The 22,358-nt window shown below is 42.8% G+C and overlaps 1 protein-coding gene across 2 annotated transcripts in view; it reads right to left on the bottom strand.

Annotated features, from left to right (window-relative positions):
• Positions 1 to 22,358, bottom strand: part of NECAB2 (N-terminal EF-hand calcium binding protein 2) — a 181,772-nt gene that overhangs the window by 47,883 nt on the left and 111,531 nt on the right. For both annotated transcript variants that reach the window (XR_012717232.1, XM_075281816.1), the window contains exons 4-5: positions 19,075 to 19,100; positions 18,019 to 18,116 (exon numbers count right to left, since the gene is read on the bottom strand). Coding sequence is in view for 1 of the 2 variants with exons in the window: in XM_075281816.1 (XP_075137917.1) it covers positions 18,019 to 18,116; positions 19,075 to 19,100 (124 nt within the window). In the remaining variant the exon portion in view is untranslated. The remainder of the gene's footprint in view (positions 1 to 18,018; positions 18,117 to 19,074; positions 19,101 to 22,358) is intronic.

The following is a 22,358-nucleotide window of genomic DNA, read 5'->3' as shown; positions in this document are numbered from 1 at the left end:
TGTTTATGGAAGCTTGGCAAGAGAGCAGCATCCTGTCTACCTGGATGGCTTCAGACCTCTCTGGGCAGTAGAACACAGTGGTAAGAAGAAAGGAAGAGGAGGGCTTGTGATGAAGGATATTTGGGGCATTTTTTTGTGGTTAATGGACAATAGTGCTGATGCAAGATACCGAACTATCAGCTGTGAGCATGAGATCTCACCACCTACCAAAGGGACTGCCACATGTTATCATGATAGCTGCATACTGTATGTCCCCCACCTCTGCAAAAAAAAACGTTTTTTGCCTGTTATATCTACATGCTGTGACCCCCTTCATCATGTCCTATTAACATCACTTCACACAGAGAACTAAATGATCCTGCAGTGTGTCTGTGTTTCTTTCTTTTTAGTTGCTATGATTGCTAGGATTTCTCTATCTGCCATGAGCTTGTATGTGTTTTTCTCTCTTGTTATATACTACTGTACCATCTATGAAACTGTATCACTGAAATTTCCCCATTGTGGGACTATTAAAGGATTATCTTATCTTATCTTATCAGAACCTGCTATCTCATTGCAGGGAGTCTGAGGATGGGGGAGATCTTGAATCTTCCGACTTCGCCGGCTGGTCCCAATCCTCGGCTGTGTAACACATGCTGAGTGCCGGAAGTAATGCTGCGGGCACAGCATCTGTGGCTGCGGCATTACAGCGCCGTACTATTACAGTGCTGAGTATTAACTATACGCATAGTGCGATGTAGTAGTACGGCGCAGAGTGGGAAGAGATTAAATGGGCACGTGAAGGCGGTTTTTCACATTTTTGTAAATAAGGACTCATAACATGCTCCAGGTCACTTTTTGCTGCAGTTTTTATTAGCAGCCTGTGAATAAGAAGCAGGTGCCATTTGAAGAGGAATTACTCTTTATTTTCCGGTCACTGGCTCCCCCACGACAGTATGCCAATGCAGAGATCGGCCTTCCATCACGGCTTTCCACCACTGATTAGACTCAGATCACTGGGCCTAGTCACCGCCATGATTGAGCGGGATGCTTATTTTTTTCAGCGTCCTGCTGCAATCTCTGCCTCTTATTGGAATCATTGGGGGGCAGAATCTGGGAGGAACCTGCTACTTATTCAGGGCAGAATCTGTCCCCAAATCAGCATCAACTTCCTATGTGTCCACACCCCCGTAATGTAATCTAATCTACTATGATGCCACTGTACACTGCAGTAGATGTGTTTAGGAAGGGGGTGGAGGCCCATACGTAATTCTTACACAGTGCTTAGTCCTGAGACAAGCTTGAATTTTTAGAACCGTTTGGGGCACATAATAAATATATACGGTCCACTCTATGTTATTGCACCATTCCCCCATTTCCAATAGGAAGGTCAGTTTTTTTCTTTCTAATTTTCATCTCTGTAGGAGAGAAGGGAGGCAGAGAGGAATTAGAATCTTGAATTTGGGTCATAACAATTTCCACGAATGAAAGATGTATTAGGTATAAGAATAAAAAGTATTTGTATTTGGAAACAATATAGCTCTCTAGCAGACTCACTTCTACCAGACTCTCCCACATACATGCGTCTATTATTTGATTTTCTCTCTCTCTCTCTCTCTCTCTCTCTCTCTCTCTCTCTCTCTCTCTATATACACATATATATATATATATATATATATATATATATATATATATATATATATATATATACACACACACACACACACACACACACACAACACTCATACATATATATTACTGTCAGTTCGGGAGATGCCTCCTTTGACTTTACTGTACAGTCATCAATATCTTTCCAGAGAAAGGCTTTATCCTGACACACTACAGGTTCTCTCTTGGATTAGTAAAAGGAGATAAATGATATTTCAGTCGTTGAGAAACTTCCCATCTAATAGATCCTCCTATAAATTCTCCTGGCACGTAAATTCCTCTCTGCTCCAAAGAAACACAGGGAAGTTCATTCTAACTGGTAGATCTTTGTACTCTAAGAAAGGGACATTTGTCTGTTACTAGGAGATGATCAGAAAATTCACTGACACGAGGGCATATTTATCAACGTGCCAGAGTTGTTCAGCTCCAGCAAGTGGAACCGAAAACCATTATTGGCCACTTATTCCTTAGTATTATTTCTGGTGGCTTATTCTGTCTGCAGATCCCCCATCTTTTTTGTGAATTATATACCCTTACTGATTTAGATGGGTACTGCACAATGTTTCATTATGTTGGGTTGCTATATCAGTAGAGGTTTATTCTTACATCTGCATGACCATGTTATGCTAGGGTCACACTAGCGTTCGAGTGAATCTGTCCGAGATTCCGGTTAAATTGGTGCAGAGAAGAGTGGAGAGAAAGCAGGACTTTTCTCTCTGCCAATTTCAGTATAAAATCAGTGGAAAGCGGGTGGAAACCCGGCGGAGCCCATTCCCCCTACGCCAAACAGCAGCACAAGATGGGGTATTCCTGCCCCTGTGTGCTGTTAGGACAGGTGGAACTTTTAATTAGCTAACAGTTTTTCCCCCTATAAGAGGCCAGAGCGACCTCCTCCCCCCTGTGTTTTTTTCTGTCCTGTGCGACTGGACAGGTGGAGGAGGCTGGGGCCTCCTCTATGGTTTAGAATAAGGTGTCTTAGATCCTTTCTTCTCTTTCCCTTCTTTCTGAGTGAAAGATCTAGGTTTATACTGCAGTCTTTTGTCTTACCTGCCTTGTGCAGGTTACTGACTTTTTCAGCTGCAGTTCATTTACTGCCTGCAGTAAGGTAAGCCGTGTCCTCTTTCAGCTTTCCCTCTGTGTTCACTGCAGAGACTAAAAGCACTAATTTCTATTGCTATGGGCACTCTGTCAACTTCACAATATCGAAGTCGATTCACCGCCATTATGGTAAGATCCAACCAAATTTTTGTATTTCTTGCGGTTTTTCAATGTGCATTTAATTCCTAAGCGGGGACTATATGCTGTGAACCTAAAAGAAGGGTTCAGATACCTATGTACTATCATTACTTATTAGGTGCATATTTGCTTATTGCTCACATGATGGTGGATGCTCTAAGGCAATTTGTTGTAAGGTTATGCATGTCTGCACTGCTGTCAGTACGGGGTCCTCCAGCTAGGAGCCCTTTATTTATTGTTGTCATTTCCTGGGTGAAGGAGTACATGAGATTTCTGGTAAGGTTCCCTCTCCCAGTTTTCATAAGAGGTCTTACTTAGAAATAGAAGCCCTAGTGGCTCAAGCTGTAGGGTTACAGACTTGTATGCCTGAATCCACAGTATCCTGGGTTCAATCCCAGTTGCACTTTGCATTCGTGATATGAAAAAAAAAAAAAAGTTAATAAGGTACTTGTGGTTCTCATGGTCCATTCACATGGAGAAAGTCTCTAAACTTCATGCTGGACTCTGTCTGCTTGAAAATCTCCCTCCTCTAGGTGGGAAAAGATCATATCAGCAGTGCATTATCTATAGGTGATACAGCGGGTTTCCATCCTAAGGGCTAGTTCACACGTGAGTATAAGGGGAGGTTTTTGACAGCGGATTTCGCGTCCAAAACCTCCCCTTATAATGGTGGTCTATGGAGACCGCCGGGCTTCTGTTCTCCGCTAGCGGCGAGCTGCTGCTAGCGGAGAAAAGAAAGGACATGTCCTTTCTTCAGGCGGAAGCCGCGCTGTCTCAGTCGCGCGGCTTCCGCCCCCCGCAGCTCCCTCCTATGTCGGCTCATTCATTTGAGCCGACAGCAGAGGGTTAAGCCGCGACAGCGATGGTTGCGGCGGGCGGGTTTTGACAAGAGAGAGACGCGGCTCGCCGCGTCTCTCTCTGTGTCAAAACCCGCGCGGGCAGTTCACGTGTGAACTAGCCCTAACTGCCAAAGGTTACTGGATCTTATGTCAGAGTCTGCAGTTGCAGTCCCTTGGGCCATATAGCGCATGCGGCCTGCAGAAGGTAAGTCTGAGGCCTGGAATCACAACCCGTGGGGCCTGGAGGGGCTTCATTTTAAGGGCTGGATGTCCATGTCCAGATAGTCTGGACCCTGTTGACCACAGAGACAGCCCTCTCCGGTAGAGAGCGCATCTACAGGAGATTCCCATACGGGCAATGAGGAATTGGATGGAGGAGGCTGTGTCATCCAGCTGACAAAAAACTCAGCAGTCTGGGTCAAGCCAATTTAGTTATTCCTCCAAAATTTGTCTTTCATCCAGGTGGTGTTCCATCTTAAGGACGGGATGTCCATGGTCCAGCTAGCGCTGGACCCTGTTGACTATAAACGCCTCTCTCTCACTAGTGGGGCGAATCTAGAGAAAAGTTCCATAGGAATAAAGTGGAATTGGATGAAGAGTTCATGGTCCAGTTTACCTGGACCCTGTTGCCCACTGATGCATCCCTCTCTGGTGGAGAGTGTCCACGGTCCAGCTAAGGCTGGAACCTGTTGACTACCTATGTCTCCCTCTCTGGTGGAGAGCACATCCAGATAAGCGTTCCATAGGAGGAACATGAAATTGAATGTAGAGTCCACGGTCCAATTTATCTGGACCCTGTTGACCACTGATGCATCCCTCTCTGGTGGAGAGTGTCCACGGTCCAGCTAAGGCCGGACCCTGTTGACTACCTATGTCTCCCTCTCTGGTGGAGAGCACATCCAGATAAGCGTTCCATAGGAGGAACATGAAATTGAATGTAGAGTCCACGGTCCAATTTATCTGGACCCTGTTGACCACTGATGCATCCCTCTCTGGTGGAGAGTGTCCACGATCCAGCTAAGGCCGGAACCTGTTGACTACCTATGCCTCCCTCTCTGGTGGAGAGCACATCTAGAGAAGCATTCCATAGGAGGAACATGAAATTAAATGTAGAGTCCATGGTCCAGTTTACCTGGACCCTGTTGACCACTGATGCATCCCTCTCTGGTGGAGAGTGGCCATGGTCCAGCTAACGCCAGACCCTGTTGACTACCTATGCCTCCCTCTCTGAGGAGAGCACATCTAGATCGGCTGGGTAGGCTATTTAGTCTCATCATATGTCCGCCTGATCACGGCTTATCCAAGATCCATCGGTCCTTCAACTTGTTCAAGCCAGACAAATACGTAAGGACCCTCCCTCTTCAGGGCATCAAGCAACTTTATCTAGACAGCTCTCCCATTCGGCAAATCCTTGGCCCCCCACACCTTCACAAAGGTAGTGGCCCCGGTCGTAGCCACCCTGCGCCTCCAAGGGATCTTATTGTCCCATAACTAGACGAATGGCTCCTAAAAGCCCGGTCAAAGGAGGTGCTTGCCACACAGTTGGAATCCACTGTGGCTTTCCGAAATGAGCTGGGCTGGCTAATAAACTGGCAGAAGTCGGTAGTGGTTCCATCTACCCCGATTCAATTTCTGGGTTTATCTTGGATTCTCTCAGCATGATGATCTCCCTGCCTCCTCCTTGGAAGGAGAAGATTGGTCAAGCGGCTCATCACCTATCCACAACCCGGAAGGTTACTATCAGGACCGCCATGAAGGTCCTAGGTCTCATGTCCGCAGCCATCAAGGCAGTTCTGTGGGCCCTATGGCACATGCGCCCCTTACAGTGCGAGATCCTGAGAGTCGGGAACCACAGTCCTTCGGGGCTACAGAAGCCTATCCAGTTATCCATCAGAACCCGTCGATCACTGGCTTGGTGGTCCCAGCATCAGAGACTGGAAATCCACGGTCCAGACATCCTGGACCCTGTTGACCACAGATGCCTCCCTCACAAGATGGGGAGTGCTTCTGGGGGAGACCCCGGTACGCAGGACCTGGAACCAGCTTAGAGAAGGCTCATTTGTCCAACTGGCGAGAGCTCACTGCGGTGCACCGTGTGCTTCTAATGTTTGCACCCCACCTGCAAAGGAAAGCTGTGAGAGTGAGAACAGACAACTTAACAGCAGTCCGATATATCAGCAAACAAGGGGGGAACCAGATCCCCCTCGCTTCTGCAGGTGACAAATCTAATATTCTCCTGGTGGAGAGGAATCTTTCACAACTATCAGCGGTTCATATTCAAGGTGGGCTGAACATCCTTGCGGATCAGCTAAGCAGAGGCCTGGTGACGACAGGCGAATGGTCCCTAAATCCGGACATCTTTCATCATCTCACTGAGATGTGGGGTCTCCCCGAGGTGGACCTGATGGCCACCCAGTACAACGCCAAAGTGACGAGTTTTTGCTCCCTCTACCGGGAAGACAATCCTTTGGCGGTAGATGCCCTGTCAATACCTTGGAGGTTCAAACTGGCATACGTTTTTCCTCCTATTCTGACGATTCCGAAGGTATTGGCGAAACTCAGGCAGGACCAGACTTCGGCAATAGTGATCATGCCGTTCTGGCCAAAAAAGGGCATGGTTTACCCACCTCATCCTAATGAGTCAAGGGACCTACTGGAGGCTTCCACAAGTCCAAAACCTGGTAATTCTGAACTGACAGCTCTGCCAGGACCTGGACAGGTTCAACCTCATGGCCTGGAGGTTGACCGCATCGTATACGGAGATAGACGATTATCCCAGGCCGTTCTAAGAACGTTGGCCCATTCAAGAGCGGATTCAACTAACAGGAGTTACCAAAGGATCTCGGATAGGCAGCTTAATAACTCTGCTATCGAATCGGTCTTGGAGTTCCTACTGAGTGACCTGGAAAAGGGGCTAACTCCAGCTACCCTGAAGGTTTATGTTTCAGCACTTTCCGCTCTTCTAGGGACCTGGTTATAACAAGATCCTCTATTAAAGTAATTCCTTAAAGGGGCCTCTAGGCTCCGCCCTCAGATGCAGCCCCCTGTCCCGCAATGGGACTTGGCTGCGGTTCTTCAGGGGCTTTGTTCTCCCCCCTTTGAACTCTTAACAGAAGTGGACTGGAGATATCTCTCCTACAAGGTAACCTTCTTGTTGGCAATTACCTCTGCCAAAAGGATTGGAGAATTACAAGCTTTGGCTGCCTCGGAGCCATTCATTACCTTTTTCCCTGATAGGGTTCAACTTGGGTTCATCCAGGGATTTTGTCCTAGGGTCGCATATATCTGCGCATATATTTGGATTGTACAGCTTCCTTTCGAAGAACCTGCTCATCAATACCTACGGCCATAACAAAGGTGTTAAAGCCTCTAAAGCCACCCTGTCAAGATGGATCAGGGAGGCCATCGCTTGCTCTCTTCACGCTCAAGACCTACCAGTACCGGAATTGGACCAACTTCCCGGTCAGAGAGACGTTCGCTCTCTTAGAGCAGATATGTTCCGCTGCTTCCTGGAGGTTTCATCTGAGGTTCGCCAGACACTGCAGATTGGACTGGCGCAGCTCAGAGGCCACAGCCTTCGGACATTCTGTCTTGGCATCTGCTTGCCAAGATCTCCCACCCTAGTTGGGATTTTACTTGCTAGATCCCCATCTTGTGCTGCTGTTTGGCGTAGGGGGAATGGAAGATTATAAAGATAATCTGTTTTCCCTTAGCCCAAACAGCAGCACAAGGCTCCCTCCCATTGTTTATGGTAATGTTTGTATTGTTATATTGCCTTTTATACTTTTTGACTAACACAGGGGGGAGGAGGTCGCTCTGGCCTCTTATAGGGGGAAAAACTGTTAGCTAATTAAAAGTTCCACCTGTCCTAACAGCACACAGGGGCAGGAATACCCCATCTTGTGCTGCTGTTTGGGCTAAGGGAAAACAGATTATCTTTATAATCTTCCATTGTAGTCTATTATAGTCCCCCTTTTTTAGGTGGACCCGAAGGATGGAAACTGCATTTTACAAACCCTGCAAAATCCCATCCACACTTTGTAGAAAAATATAGGCACTTGAATGGGATTGAAAACTGACTGCCGGGCTTCCGTCCCCGTCCATGGGCGCAGATGTGAACCCGCCCTCAAATGTGATCTAAAAGTGAAAGGGATTGGAAATCAGTCCCATTCTCCAAAATGGGGAAATACAGTAATTTTTTTTCTAATCTTATATAAATGGATTAAGCCGTACATTTTAGTAAGACTTTGATCTCATTTATTCTTGACCGTAAGTAGCTACTTGGCTGCACTTCAATCACAGTCCACTCATTACTTATACAAAAAGGGTAGTCCTTCCAGGACGTCTATGCCAGATGTCACCCCTTGGGTGGCAGAGTCACTTGTATGAATACATGACGTTAGAAACCAGATTACAAAAGCATTCTGATAATGTTGTGTGTAACTGGTAAAAGAGACAGAATTCTGTATTATTGGCTGTCTTGGAGCTGTGCCCAGTAAGATCAATATGAACACCTGTTCCAAGGATTAAAAGGTAGCAATGGATAAAGGAAAATTTGGGCTACAGTAAACAATTCTGCAGGTTCATATAGAAAACACATTAAGGCTAAGGCCCCATGTAGTGAAATGCAGAAAAAAAAAAAAAGTGCTGTAGAAAAAAAAAAAAAAAACGCAACGGAAATGTGTTTTTGGTAGTGTGTTTTTTTAATGCAGTGTTTTCCATTGCAATTTCACAGCGTTTTCCTCTGTGGACTTTCTGCCCCTATTATACCTATTCGATGCCAGCTTTTTCACAGGTATAAAAGATATACTGTGATTTTTCAACACCTGCTGGCCACATGTCATAGGCTCCTCTATGTTTCCCTCTAAGTCACCTCCGCCAGCATTACTGCTACAAATAGCAGCAGCCAAAACAGGACCAGTAGCATAAACTGGTTCCGTTTGCTGTGGGTGGTGTCAGAGAAAGCAAGTCATCCACCAAAAGTGTGAAAAACATACATTTGTACTTTAAAAAGGCTATTCAGGTGCTGCTAATCGTTTTTTCAAAGATCTCCCCGTTTTTATTACATACTGCTAAAATCGATATGTAAATGAGCCTATCCGTGCACTCTGGGCATTCCTCCAAGCCTCCGTGTACCCCCTGCGTCATACCTTCAAACCTCTTTTGCTTGAGCTGTACATTGAAATGTCGGGCATGCGCAGTAACGCTCCCTTCTGAGCACTACTGCACATGTCTGAGCACCATTTTCTTGTGGACGGTGGAAGAAAGCGCACAAGAAAATGGTGTTCGGTCATGTGCAGTAGTGCTCAGAAGGGAGCATTACTGTGCATGCCTGACATTTCAATATACAGGAGCGATATGAGAGACGCTGGAGGCGGTTACAGGGAGTGAGGAGGAGGAATTTTCGGAGCTCAAGCAAAAGAGGGAGTGGTTTGAAGGTATGACGCAGGAGGTGCACGGAGGCTTAGAGTAACGCCCAGGGTGCACGGACAGGCTCACTTACATATCAGATTTACCAGTATGTAATAAAAATGGAGGGGGGGGGGTCTTTGAAAAGATGATTAGTAGCACCTGAATAGCCTTTTTAAAGACTATTCAGGCATATGAATATCTGGAAATGGCCAAATTCTAATGTTAGACCCCCTTTATCCTTGCTGCAGCAATTTGGATTAGCTTTATACAATATTTTTCTTTATCTGGAAGAGCTTCATATAGCGTATTACAATATTCCAGACACAAGGTTATGAAGGCAAGGACCAGCATGGATAGATCTTTTGTTGGAATAAGGCGTTTGAATTTTGCAATGGAAGAGTATGAAGAATTATTAATGGAGGATATCTGGTTCCTGAAAGATAGTTCCCCATCAATAAGTATGGGACAGTATGTTGCTGGGAGGCAGGGACTACTAGCATAGATAACTATACTAGGAGTCCCTCTAGCGCAGGGGTGCCCAATACGTCGATCGCGATCTACCGGTCGATCGCAAAGGACGTATGGGTCGATTGCGGGATGCAGCCAGGGATCCCCGGTATCTGCTTGTTCACAGAGCAGGCTGAAAGTCATCTCTGGACACTTGCAGGTGGGGCCGCCGCAGCCCTGACTGCGAACGAGTACAAGGCCCTTGCACTCGTTCGCAGTCAGAGCTGCGGCGGCCCCGGCCTGCCAGTGTCCGGAGATGACTCTCAGCCTGCGCTGTGAACAAGCAGCACCCTGGCTGCTCCCTCCATCACTAAGAGCGGGGAGCGCGTCATCCCCCAGAGCTGCTGCTGCCCAGCCTGCAAGTGTCCGGAGTGCTTGTTCACAGCGCAGGCTGAGAGTCATCTCCAGATGACTCTCAGCCTGCGCTGTGAACAAGCAGACACCGGGGATCCCTGGGCAGCCGCCTTGCTTCCGTGTTGTGGGCATTCTGTGGCTTCCCATCATGCTGAGCGAGGGCCGTTACTAGGCAACCACAGAATGCTGCTGCCTCCTGCTCTCCCGCTCTGCCCCACCCTGCTCCGCCCACAAGAAGTGGGTAGTAGATCTTTGGACTTGGTCATGTTATAAAGTAGCTCACATGCTGAAAAAGCGTGAGCACCCCTGCTCTAGCGGCATACTATTGAAGCTGGTAAAACCAGTGAACACATGGACCGAGTTTCACGGCTGAAACTTGATCATGTGAATGTGGGTTAGTCAGAAGGCACAGTGCCCTACGCTGGCCTGTCTATGTAGTTACTGGTTTCCAGAAGCTTTCCCAGAAGTAACAACTTAGGCTGGTGAATTTCTAGGGCTGACTCAATCTGATAATCTTGGCTACCATTGGATGGGGGATAACTGCTATGCTGGGGTCCTATCAGAAAAATGTGTGTCTTTCCGAATGGAGGAAATGGCTGTGTATGTACAGCAGCTTCATTACCTTCTCTGGGAATGCTGGAGAGTACAGTGCTATTCCTTCAGTCCAACAGAGGATAAAATGGAGCCGCACTACACCTACCGCACCATTTAGATGTGGAATGGAACCCCTCTTATTATAACCAGTGTGGATTCCAGATGTCATCAGATCCTTAATCCCTTATCCAATGTATATGGGATAATGTTAATTAGTCTTTAATGAGACAAACGTTACCATGTTCTAATTGCAATTATTTATACAATATTATCCTATGAGTTTGAACAGCACAAATCTTGCGAGCTACATCCCAATAACAGACACATTGGACATTTATACAGTAATTATTTCTTGTGCAGGAGAATAATCTTATTATTATTAATCTCATTGTCATGACAAGGAAACTAAGTATTTAGCGGCTGAGCTATACAATTACTGTACGCTGATATCTGTAGACAACTTTGCTTTTAGCAGCAGAAAGGATGTTCTTATAGAAGCATTTACATTGTGGTCAGGAGTCCTGAAGAGCACAAGATAATAGCAATCTGTACACTAAGCTGTGTTATCTGGTCCCTCTAGGCACACACAAGAAGACCACTTAGCTAACCACTGGATCCAAGTTAAGTAGGACTTATTTTATTATTTTTACCATTATTATTTATTACCCAAACAATTCTTCTAAAGGGACCAGTAGCTCAAGTCCCAGGCTAGTCTGTTAGCTAAGGATGGTCATAGATAAGAATGAATTGATCTCAACATCAAATGCTCTACCAATCACAAGTTTCTGGATTTTCAAGTGCTGTATGTAAGTATGTCTAGGTTCACATCCGCATTGGAGTCTCCATATGAGACTTCTTCCCAGATTCCACCTAAAATCAGCAGCCGTCAGAAAAATGGCGGATCCCATTATATAGTCTACAGTATAGACTACCATGGGTAACTGCTTTTTAAGCAGAATGGCTACCCATCTTTCGGGTCTCCATACTGACCCAAACAATGGAGACCCCAATGCTAGTGTGAACCTACTGTAACACTGACTGAAGCCCTGTCACCATTAAGATAAAGATAACTTTTGGAAAAACTGCTACATAAATGCAGTGTATGAACACATACTCCAGGTACTTGCACAAATCAATATGTTTGTTACTTGGAGTAAAGCCAATAATGCATTTCACAATATGTCCTCCTGTGGACAAGAAACATCGAACTGACCCATTTTATTTTCTGGGGTCTCTTCAGGGAACAAGATTTGAGACTAACAGATCTGATGGCAGCAATGGAGCAGTTATTTGTCATAAGTTGTCAGTATATGATTAAAATTTAGAATTACACAAAATAACAAATGCATTTATTCTATATACATTCTACATTCTGTTCTTATAATACACATAGCTCACATTTTGCAAAACCTGCTTATTTTATGATAAAGCCTATGTACCAATCTATTATTTTAACAATGTTAATAAGCTAAAGCAAGTTATATAAGTCATTCCTTCACAATCTTCTCTCCCCACCCCCACCCCATGGAAACATATATTTCTAAGGTGATTGAGACCACTCTATAATAACAGGCAGGCTCTCTCGGAATTCTTCATATTCTATTACATAAATTGCTCTTGACATGCAGTGAGCACACCTTACTAACATAAGTGAAGGCTCTCTTGTTGCTATTTTTATCGACGCTTCACTGCGGGCAGCAATGACAAGTAAGTCCCTGACAGTAGAGTTTGCGCTGCAATTTAATTGGCTGCCTATCAGAGGCACCGTGGGGGGTCACAAGATTAGTCAGAGAGGGCAAAAGAAACAGGATAAAAAATATATATATATATTGGTGAACAGAATAGACCCTGATTGCTGTGAAATTAAGACGGGGAAACATGATTTTTGAAATATTTTCTAGAATTTGAAAAAGAGGAGATTGGTGATGTATGGCCCAATACAGTACTGGTAACACAACCTAATCCGAAAAGATTGCTTCACCCATTCCTTTACTGGAGATATAAAGAATTTCTTTTCATCTTCAGGTTTTTTCTAATGCATTCTTCGAATTGGAGTGGATTGAAAAAAAGTACATTTCCTTCTGTTTAGGTGTATGAGGATCTATGATCTATGTACTATATGCACTGGTAAACTTACTTCATAACTGTGCTGTAGTAATAGTTTAATTGTTCTAGCTAATTGGTGGTTCAACAATAGTACATTTGCCAAAAAACAATTAATGAACGCCCTATAGCAAATTATAGACAAAGCAGTGTGAGGCGGAGAAACAATCCAGTCATTGCTTTATTATCCACAATTGGTTGTAGCTTCAACAACTGGGCCTAAAAAGTGGGTGGAGAATGGCGGAGAGTAACTAAAGTGGGTACAACGCAACTGGATCAGCAAAACCTGAACGCCTGTCCTTATCCTAAGGCTTCATGCACACAGCCATTTTGTAAGCAGAGTGGCTTCTGGATCAGCAAATACACTGCATGTCCTTTTCCGATATATTTTCACAGACATGAGCCGCCCACTGAAAATGATGGAACAGTGAAAAAAATGGACGACACTTTGATATCATCTGATTGCTGTCTATTAAATAAACTGAAGATACTCTACTTCTCAAAATGGCTATGTGCATGAAACCTTAGAGGAGTTCCCTATACTAACCCGGACTCACACTTGAAACTTTGCCCATGTGTTTGCCGGATTTACCAGCCCGAACTTCATGCCAGGAGAGGGACTCCTAGCAGTATAGATAACTATGATCCTAGTGGTCCCTCTCCTAGCATGCTGTTGGGATCTAGGGTTAGAACTTCTAGTAAAGGATAGCTAATCTTCTCTTACTATGGAGAACTTAGAAGGTTTGTGCAGGAACTACTGTATGTAATTCTGTACCCCCGCCTTGGGTTGTCCAATGGAGTGTTAAAAGCAGAAATGAACCTGGGTTGCATCAGTCCATAAATTCACAAATAGTCAATAAACAAAGAAGACATTTTGTCACCATCCGTGTTGAATTGGATTAGATTTTTTTCAGCTTACTATGACTGTAATTTTCAGTTTAGAGATTACAGTAAATGCTGTGTGATATTAGTATCCCTGGTTATAAATATATAACTTAGAATCTTCATTCTTCATTCTGTTTTTCTAATTAATTAATATATTTTCTGATATGCTTTATTAACAAATTTTAGATCCTTTGTGTGAAATACTGCATTTCTTTATTCTTTCCTTTGCTACTGTATTGAGAGCCATTGCTACCTCTCACTGTGCTGTGTATGAAGTACATGTTACACAGCCCCGTACTTCAAGTTCATGCGCCATACACAGCAACATTCATTGAGAGGCAGCAACAACTCTCAATACTGACGCAAGGTAAAGAAGAGAGACGCGGGATTTCACACAAAGGATCTAAAATTTGTTAATAAAGCATATTAGCAAATTTATGAGACGTGGTGAGTGAGGATTAGAACAAAAGAACTGCCCAAAACTGGCATAGATGGAATAATAAATTACCCCCATTGTGTTTTCTTATTCTGCCATAAGCCTTAAAACTTAAGTTCCAGTGGCGTTTCTTCAAAAATGCTTATGTCAAACAACCCTTAGAATCTGAACATGTCCAAGTCAGAAGATGAAAAGGAAAAAAAGCGCTTAGGGCAGCACATCCAGTTTTTTTAGCACCTGGAGGGGGGTCTCTTTAAAGAAACATCACAGATACCCTGAGATAACAGGCACATCGGCTGTCACATTAACCCATTCCTATTAACCCCGTATTAGAAATCACTGTGCCCCGCTACATTTCTCAACCTTTATGCTATTAATGTCTTCAGGTTAACGACTCGCAAATTTGAGAAAAGAAAACCCCAGAATGATTTTGAGGTCACCCTGTCTAATGGTTTGAGGAAATGTCTGAACATGCTGGTTTGACAAGTACTAAGTCGACATTGGCACATCATCTGCTAAATAATGTACAGCATATGGGGGTTTGCTGTCTTCCCAGAATAACAGAATGCTGTGTTCTGTGTCCTCATTAGTCCCACGCCATGACCTGCTGACACCGCAGGCCTCAAAGTGTTTTCTTCAAAACCAGTAAGAGAGAAAAAGCACAGACTGCAAATAAATTACAGAACACAGACGCGGCAGTTCTGTGAACAAATGTCCAGATGCAATCTGTGGGGGCTACAGCTGATAAAGTGGAAACGTAGCATTGATATCCGAGGTGACATGGATAGAGACTGTGCAAACACTTGCCGCTTCCTACATTGTTCAGATAACGGATAAATAGTGACATATCTTTCATGGATTGACAAAGTAGGGGTCTATTTTTAGAAAATAAAGGTAAGAAGAGCCTGATAAGCAGATTTCCAGTGTAACCCTATTTTGTAGATTTCTGATATTGCTCTTTTTGCCGGGTAAGACATGAAATGTATAAGAAGGTTCCCTAGATACCAACTAATGATGACATAGTTCCTTTATGGACAACACCGTAGTTCAGATTACAAGCTTTTTAGCAACTTTTTTGTTCTCTAGTTACCAGTAATCTAAAGTTAAAAAGGAAGTCACTTTGCAAATTATCTTGATCAGGATAATTACAAACGTCTTATATTTCTGTCTACAGAGATATAAGGGCACTTTTTGACGGACAAGCTGTAGCTTTTTTTAATACCATTTTGGAGTAAACAAGACTTTTAGGCTGAGGCCTCACATAGCAATACGCAGATATAAAATGACGCATTGCTTTTTTTCTGCAGCGCAAATTAACATGCTTTATTATTTCACACATTTTTGAAAAAACTGTTTTCCTGAAGCAATGCGTGGATGAGCTTAACCAAAATCTTATTCACTTTGACAATTTGTCACCTGCCACCAGGGGTTCCACCATTTCAGTCCCCAGGTGTGGAGTAAAAGGCACCAACACAATGTACCTGAAACTGTGTATTTCAGGAAAAACCCTTAAGCCTTTCACCCCATGTAGTGGGCCGCAGCAAAAAAGCACTGCAGAAACAGTAGCCTGCAATAGAAGGTCTGGTATTTTGCAATGCATTAGCATTGTAATGCATTGTATTAGTGATCAGACCCCCTGGGGTTCAAGACCCTAGTAGGTCTAACAAATGTAAAAGAAAAGTTTTTAAAAAAGTTAAAATTCTTTTCAAATATTAAACTTTCAAATCACTCCCCTTTCCCTAGAACATACATAAAAGTACTGAAATACTGTGGAACACCTACACATTAGGTTTCCTTGTGTCTGAAAACACCCGTACGGTAAACGCCGTAGCAGGAAAAAAAGGTCAAAAGTGCCAAACCGCTATTTTTTCACTGTTTTGCCTCTGATAAAAATTTGAATAAAAAGTGATCAAAGCAATTGACATTCCCCAAAATGATATACCGTATACTCGAATATACGCCGACCCGAATATAAGCCGAGGCCTCTAATTTTACCACAAAAAACTGGGAAAACTTATTGACTCGAGTATAAGCTTGGGGGGGGGGGGGGGGTGAAATGCAGCAGCTACTGGAAAATTTCAAAAATTAAAATGGTCAGAGATTTTGGGTGCAGTAGTTGCTGGGTGCTGGGGAAGGGGAGGGGGTGTTTTGGTTGTCTGTCTGCCCCTTCCCTGAGCTTGAGGACTGTTTTTTTCCCCCACTTGGAATTAATCCTGGCTGAGTATAGGGTATCTGCAGTGCTCCTATTAACCCCTTCCTGACAGAACAGGAGCACTGCAGATACCCTATATTCAGTAGACCGGGCACTTTCAGACACAGGGATACCTAATGTGTTTGTGTTTCACAGTAAATTTTCTACTTTTGTATGTATTCTAGGGAAAGGAGTGATTTAGAACTTTTATTTTATTTTTAAAGCTTCTTTTTTTCCCCCACCATTTTATGGGAGATTCTATACATTGATACTGTGGCTGGTCATAGACCCCCCCCCCTTACAAAAAAAAAAATATATATATTTTTTTTTTTTGCTGACTCAAGTATAAGCCGAGGGGGGCTTTTTCAGCACAAAAACTGTGCTGAAAAATTCGGCTTATACCCGAGTATATACAGTAACTAAAAATTACGCAAAAAAGAAGCCCTATGCATCCCTGGACACGGAAGTATAAAAAAAGTTACAGGTGTCAGAATATGGCGACTTAGAATTTTTTTTTTTTTTTAAACACAGTTTGGATTTTTGTTAAGGTGTTAAAAAATGTAAATAAAACCATATAAATGAGGTATCCCTGGAATCATAACGAAACAGAACACAGATGACGTCATTTTGGCTGCATGGTGAACCCCGTAAGAAAGTCACACAAAAGCATTTTTTCTACAAATTTACCTCATTCTGAATATTTTTCCAGCTTCCCAGTACATTATACAGACCAATTAATGGTAGCATCATGAAGAAAAATTTGTCTTGCAAAAATTAAGACCTCATATGGCTCAGAGTAGAAAAATAAAGAAAGTTATGGGGTTTGGAAGGAGGGGAGTCAAAAATGAAAAACAAAAATCGAAATCTGCTGTCGGCAGGAAGGGGTTAAAAATGTTTGTTTTCTGCTTGAATTCCCTCTCTAAAGTTGTTGCCCCAAGGTGTCTCTTCTAGCTAATTTGCTGTTCACTACCTGTTACTAAGGAAGTTCCATCTTTAGTTAACTTCAAAATCAAGTTGGGTGGGAGGAGGAGCTGGTTTTCATATGACAAGATGAGAGGGGAGAGGCTGGTCTCTCCTCAAAGTCTTTAAACCTCTGCACTCAATTTTCTTTTTTTACTTCACAGAAATGTTTCTGCAGCATCTCAGAGCTTACAATGTAAGAAATGTCTACTATCTACTTGTATCTACTTTTGACTATCTGCTTGTTTTATTGCTGATGGAATATAGAAAGCAAGCAGTCTTTCATATGGCGCTCTGTTCCACTGGATCTCTTACATTATGATTACTTGTGCTTTCTCAGTTATTTAGTTTCCTATTTTAAAGTTACTCCTAGCAGAATGACATTTACATAAACCATTAGTAGACATAGTAATTGGTAGAAGGGACAGACTGCTCTGTATTGTACATGCCCCCCCTGCCTTAGGGAGAAAAGTAAAATGTGCTGCAGTCATTATGGGTCAACTATCAACAGAAAAACTGATAGAACACTATGTATGAAGGCTTATACAGCCAGATAACAGTGTTCCCAGTAGGCACCTTTTAAAGAGAAATATTCTATTTGATTATTTATGAACTAAATCAGTTTTAGATAAGGCATGGGCTGCCAGCCAACAGGGCACTGGCCATATTATTGCTTTCTCTGACATTTTGACCATGGTACTTCATTATTGTATGTGAAATATGAGTGAGAACATCTGTGTGGAAGCCTTTGATGACAGAAAGGTTAACACCCAGCTTTTGATAAAACATGGTCAAAGCGATTAACCTCTTTAGACATTTTTAATGTCTAGACAAATGGAAAACCTGCTGCTCACCTTCTTGGTATAATCCATAGCCTTCAAGATAGACAAATTGAGTGTTTCCAGTGAAGAGAGGACATCTTCATAATCTCCCATATGATTAGCAAAATAATCTGTAAAATCAAAATTCCAAGTTAGGAATGGACAGTGCGCAAGCAGAGTAAATTAAATCTGAAAAGTATCTCTGTTCATTGATTGTTCGATATTCTGGGTGGCCGATTTATGACGTTTATCTGTGTACTTCCTTCCATTAAATGCCTTACTATGTACTTCTGAAATATGGTCACTATACTTCTTGGAATATACAGTTACATAAGCAGGCACATCTAATTTAGGGTAAGGCCTAAAATTTTGAAAAGGTTTGAAAATTTAATTCTAGCAAGGGTCATCTCTGTACCGTGACCTGGGAAAGCTAAGTCCTCTTACTGCATTCTAGAATCTTTCTGCATCCCGATGTTTAGTATACAGATCATAATTCAGGATCAGTACACTATCAGAAATGCAATGTATTTACAAACCACATTTCATATGGACATAGGCCTTTGAAAATGGCACTTAAAATGGATAAACCCTTTGGGTTACTTCCACATTATATAAGGATAGCATATCACTGGGGTTGCTAAGGGGTCAACTTCAAATGGAACAATTCCCTTAGTGACTGAGATCGCCACCATTCAGGGAAAACTTAGACAAGGACACAAAGTAAAGCAGAGCTTTGGCTCCTTCATTCTAGGGATCAATGTGAGGTGGATAGACTGTATGTCATCACATTATCAGATGGGAATAATGCATAAGCTTTCAGAGGGGTGCAAGAAAGAAAGAGCTGTGAATAAAACAGTCTTTCCTAAAATTGATCCCCAATACAGCTCAAGGACTCGCTCTTATAGCCAACACTCAGTGCAGTGTGTATGTACTGTATGTGCTTATGTGCTATTACGGCACAATTCACAGAAGTTACATCTACAGCAGAATGTAGCTTCAGTTTTTAAGAACCGGACAGATTTATATTTGTGAAGTGTTTTTAGGCAATTTATATTGTCCAATGACAGGACATCTCACGGGGAATCTTACCACAGAGTTCTCTAGTATCCACATTACTGCCGCACAAAAGAAATAAAGAAGGAAAAGAGGAAGGTTAGCAACAGAAAAGCAACAAAAATTTCATACAGTAATAAGCACATGTTCTGGATAAGGTGGGAACCACTCACATTGAATATTTAGTCTGATATGCTAGAAGCGTTTTACAAAGCTGGAGTAGTTGAGAAAACTGATAATTTTGTTGGAAATATTGAGTATAATTTATTATTTAGTTATTGAAATTCCAGCTCATTCTTGGGATAGGAGTTTTGTATCTCAGTATGTATGTATACTCATGTAGACATTGAGCATGACTACCCACTGGACTCCTAAGTAGGACTGAGCCGATCTTGAAATTTCAGGATCGTTTTTAAAATCCGATTTCCGATCATTTTCCATTCGAACCCGATCCCGAACCCAATTCCAATCCCAATGCAAGTCAATGGGATTTTTTTAATAATCGAAGAGCAGATTTTAAAAACGATTCTATTCACTACACAGCATGGAGTCCAAAAATTTTTCAATTTTTTGGACTCCACGCTGTGCAGTGATTAAAAAAAAATCCCCCGGCTACTTAGCCCCCCTGGTGTCCACTTACCTGCACAGATCCACTGCTGCACCCCGTTCTTCTTAGTCCGGTGCTCTCTCATTGACATGCCTTCAGAGCGTTGTGCGCACCCCCAACTCCCTAGGCTAGTGTTAGAGATGATGGGAGTAGGAGAGGCTTGTTGTGGCTTAGGAGAGTGTGGTACCCACCCACACTCTCCTAAGCCATAAGCCCCCCCTTCTCCCAGCATCTCTAACACTAGTCTAGGGAGGCGGGGGCGTGCAGGGTGCTCTAAAGGCATGTCAATTAGAGAGAAGAGGAGCGAGAAGAATGAGGAGTGGCAGTGGATCTGTGTAGGTAAGTTGAGCGAAGTTTGCGAGTAGATAGATACTATCTACTCTTCTGTTTATTCTGAGAATACGGTAAAGCAGGGATGAAGCAGAACAGTAGATAGACAAGTCAATATACAGCAGTATCTATCTACTCGCAAACTTCAGCCATGGCTTATTATATGGAGAGTGCCTCGTTGTCTTCGCAGCAGCACAGAGTGATTTACCGCAGCCTGCCACTCTTCTGCTTCATCCCTGTTTTACCGTATACTCAGCTCTGCTACATCTGAGATGTAGCAGAGTCAAGTATATGGCACAGCAGAGAGGAATTGTCAATACCTCCCTGCTGTGCCGTATACTCAGTTCTGCTACATCTCAGACGTAGCAGAGCTGAGTATATAGTAAAACAGGAACGAAGCAGAAGAGTGGCAGGCTGCGGTAAATCCATAGGAATGAATGGACGCAGCCGGCACGCAGGGGGTTAAGCGGCTGGACACCGGCAAAGTGCTGGCCGCTTTCATTCATTTGCTCATCTGATACTATAGCTTTTCCCACAATGATTGGCCAGTAGCCAAGCATTGTGGGAAATAACCTCCGACCTCGATCCTACTGGAAAAGATCGGGATTGGAATTCCGATTGTGATCGTGAAATTTACTCGATCTCCGTTCGGAATGCGAACATTTCCAATCCCAATCGCTCAACCCTACTTCTAAGCAAAGTATGCATAAGAAATTAAAGAAATTCTAAGTTATATAAGTAAATAAATTATACTAAATCTTGCATTTTTGTCCAGAAAACCATCCATCCATCTGCCCTATGCCATGCTGTCCAGAGATTTCATATTTCCAAGTTGACAGGTTCCCTTTAGAGCTTGGAGGAACTACATCCATCAACCAGAACACATCATAAGTCATGTATGGTTTATAATGTTTGTCTGCTCATACATAATTAAGCAGGATATTGCGGTAAGCTTCTAACAACATCCAGCATCTTCTCCAGCCTTCCTCCTCTCCAGTACATAGGAGTATTTGGTATATGGGTATTATAATATTTGGATGCATATAATTTTCTGTAGACACTAGCAGAAGGCTACAGGATTTTATTAATTCATATATTTATAGAGGTAGCAATTTAAAAAATTGACCACTGGCACAGAATACTGTAAAATGGTAAAACTCACATAAAGCGCAGTTTTGGCTTGAATGATACAAGTGATAATGAGCAGAGCTTTGCAGGTGCTTATTCACACAACAGGGTTCTCCGGCCATGTCTAGCCTTCTATTAACGGCCTGGACATAGTCCCATAGACGTATTCACACTGTCATTGTTTAATTCGATCAGAGAAAAAAAAAAAAACAGACCTTGTCATGTATTGGGCCGTTTTAACCTCAATATATAAATATATGAAAACAGATTACCCTCAGATGTGCACTTGGCCATTAAAAACCTCAAAAATGGTCGTGTGAATGAGCCATACAATGGTAAGCCCTTACCATTACTTCATCAGCATAGTAAAATATAGGTTTTTTTGTCACGCACAAAGAGCATAATTGTCTAGTTTACCGATTCCACCATATAAAAATGTGTGAAAACACCAATTAATTTCCCAGAAGAAAGGTACTCATTTTGAGTTACAACATGTTTTTTGCTCCATTAACACCCATTGCTGAATTCAGAAATCTTCCCTTTTCCACAGAGACCAGAAAGAAGTGACTTGTGGGAGAAAAGTACCACTGGAGTTTTTTGGCTGCAACAATAAGGAGAAATTTATGTTCTTACTCTATATTTAGAATTTGTATTGAATCGTCTTCTGGCTTGGCTATAAAGAACGGAGTAGTAAACTTAAAAAACCAAAAAAACTTACATTTTTGAAAAAAAAAATGCAGGTGTGTCTCATATGCCTGAGGCCACACATTGTAGAAAAGCAATCTTTTTTATTGACTTGTTTGGTTTTTTTTAGCCAAAAAGCCATGAATGACTTGAAAAGGAATGGCAAATATAAAATGAAGCTCTTAATCTTTTTCCTTCTTCTAAATCAACTCCTGAGTTTGGCTATAAAATGAAAAAAAAAAAAAAAAAACCCGCAGCAAAATCTGCAACCAAAAAAAGCTACTTTTCCGCAGGATGGATCACCTAAGGATGGATCACCATTTGGGGATTCCATCCCCCATTTCGCTTGAAAAATATGGAAAGGAAAATCTTTTCTCGCTGCATTTTTCAAGCAGGAACCGGGCAGAAACCTGGCGAACCCTGTTATAGTCTATTGGGTCAGTGAGTTTCTGCGGGTAACTGCTTTTTAAGTGGCTTGTCGCTAGGTTCACACCCAAACACAGGTGTGAACCTAGCGACAGCCTTAAGCAAAGTCTAAACTGCTTGGTCTGCTAAATCTCCTCCCGAGTTT

This window comes from Leptodactylus fuscus, chromosome 7, assembly GCF_031893055.1.
Source record: "Leptodactylus fuscus isolate aLepFus1 chromosome 7, aLepFus1.hap2, whole genome shotgun sequence".
Taxonomy (NCBI): Eukaryota; Metazoa; Chordata; class Amphibia; order Anura; family Leptodactylidae; genus Leptodactylus; species Leptodactylus fuscus.
This window is presented reverse-complemented; position numbering and strand designations above follow the sequence as displayed.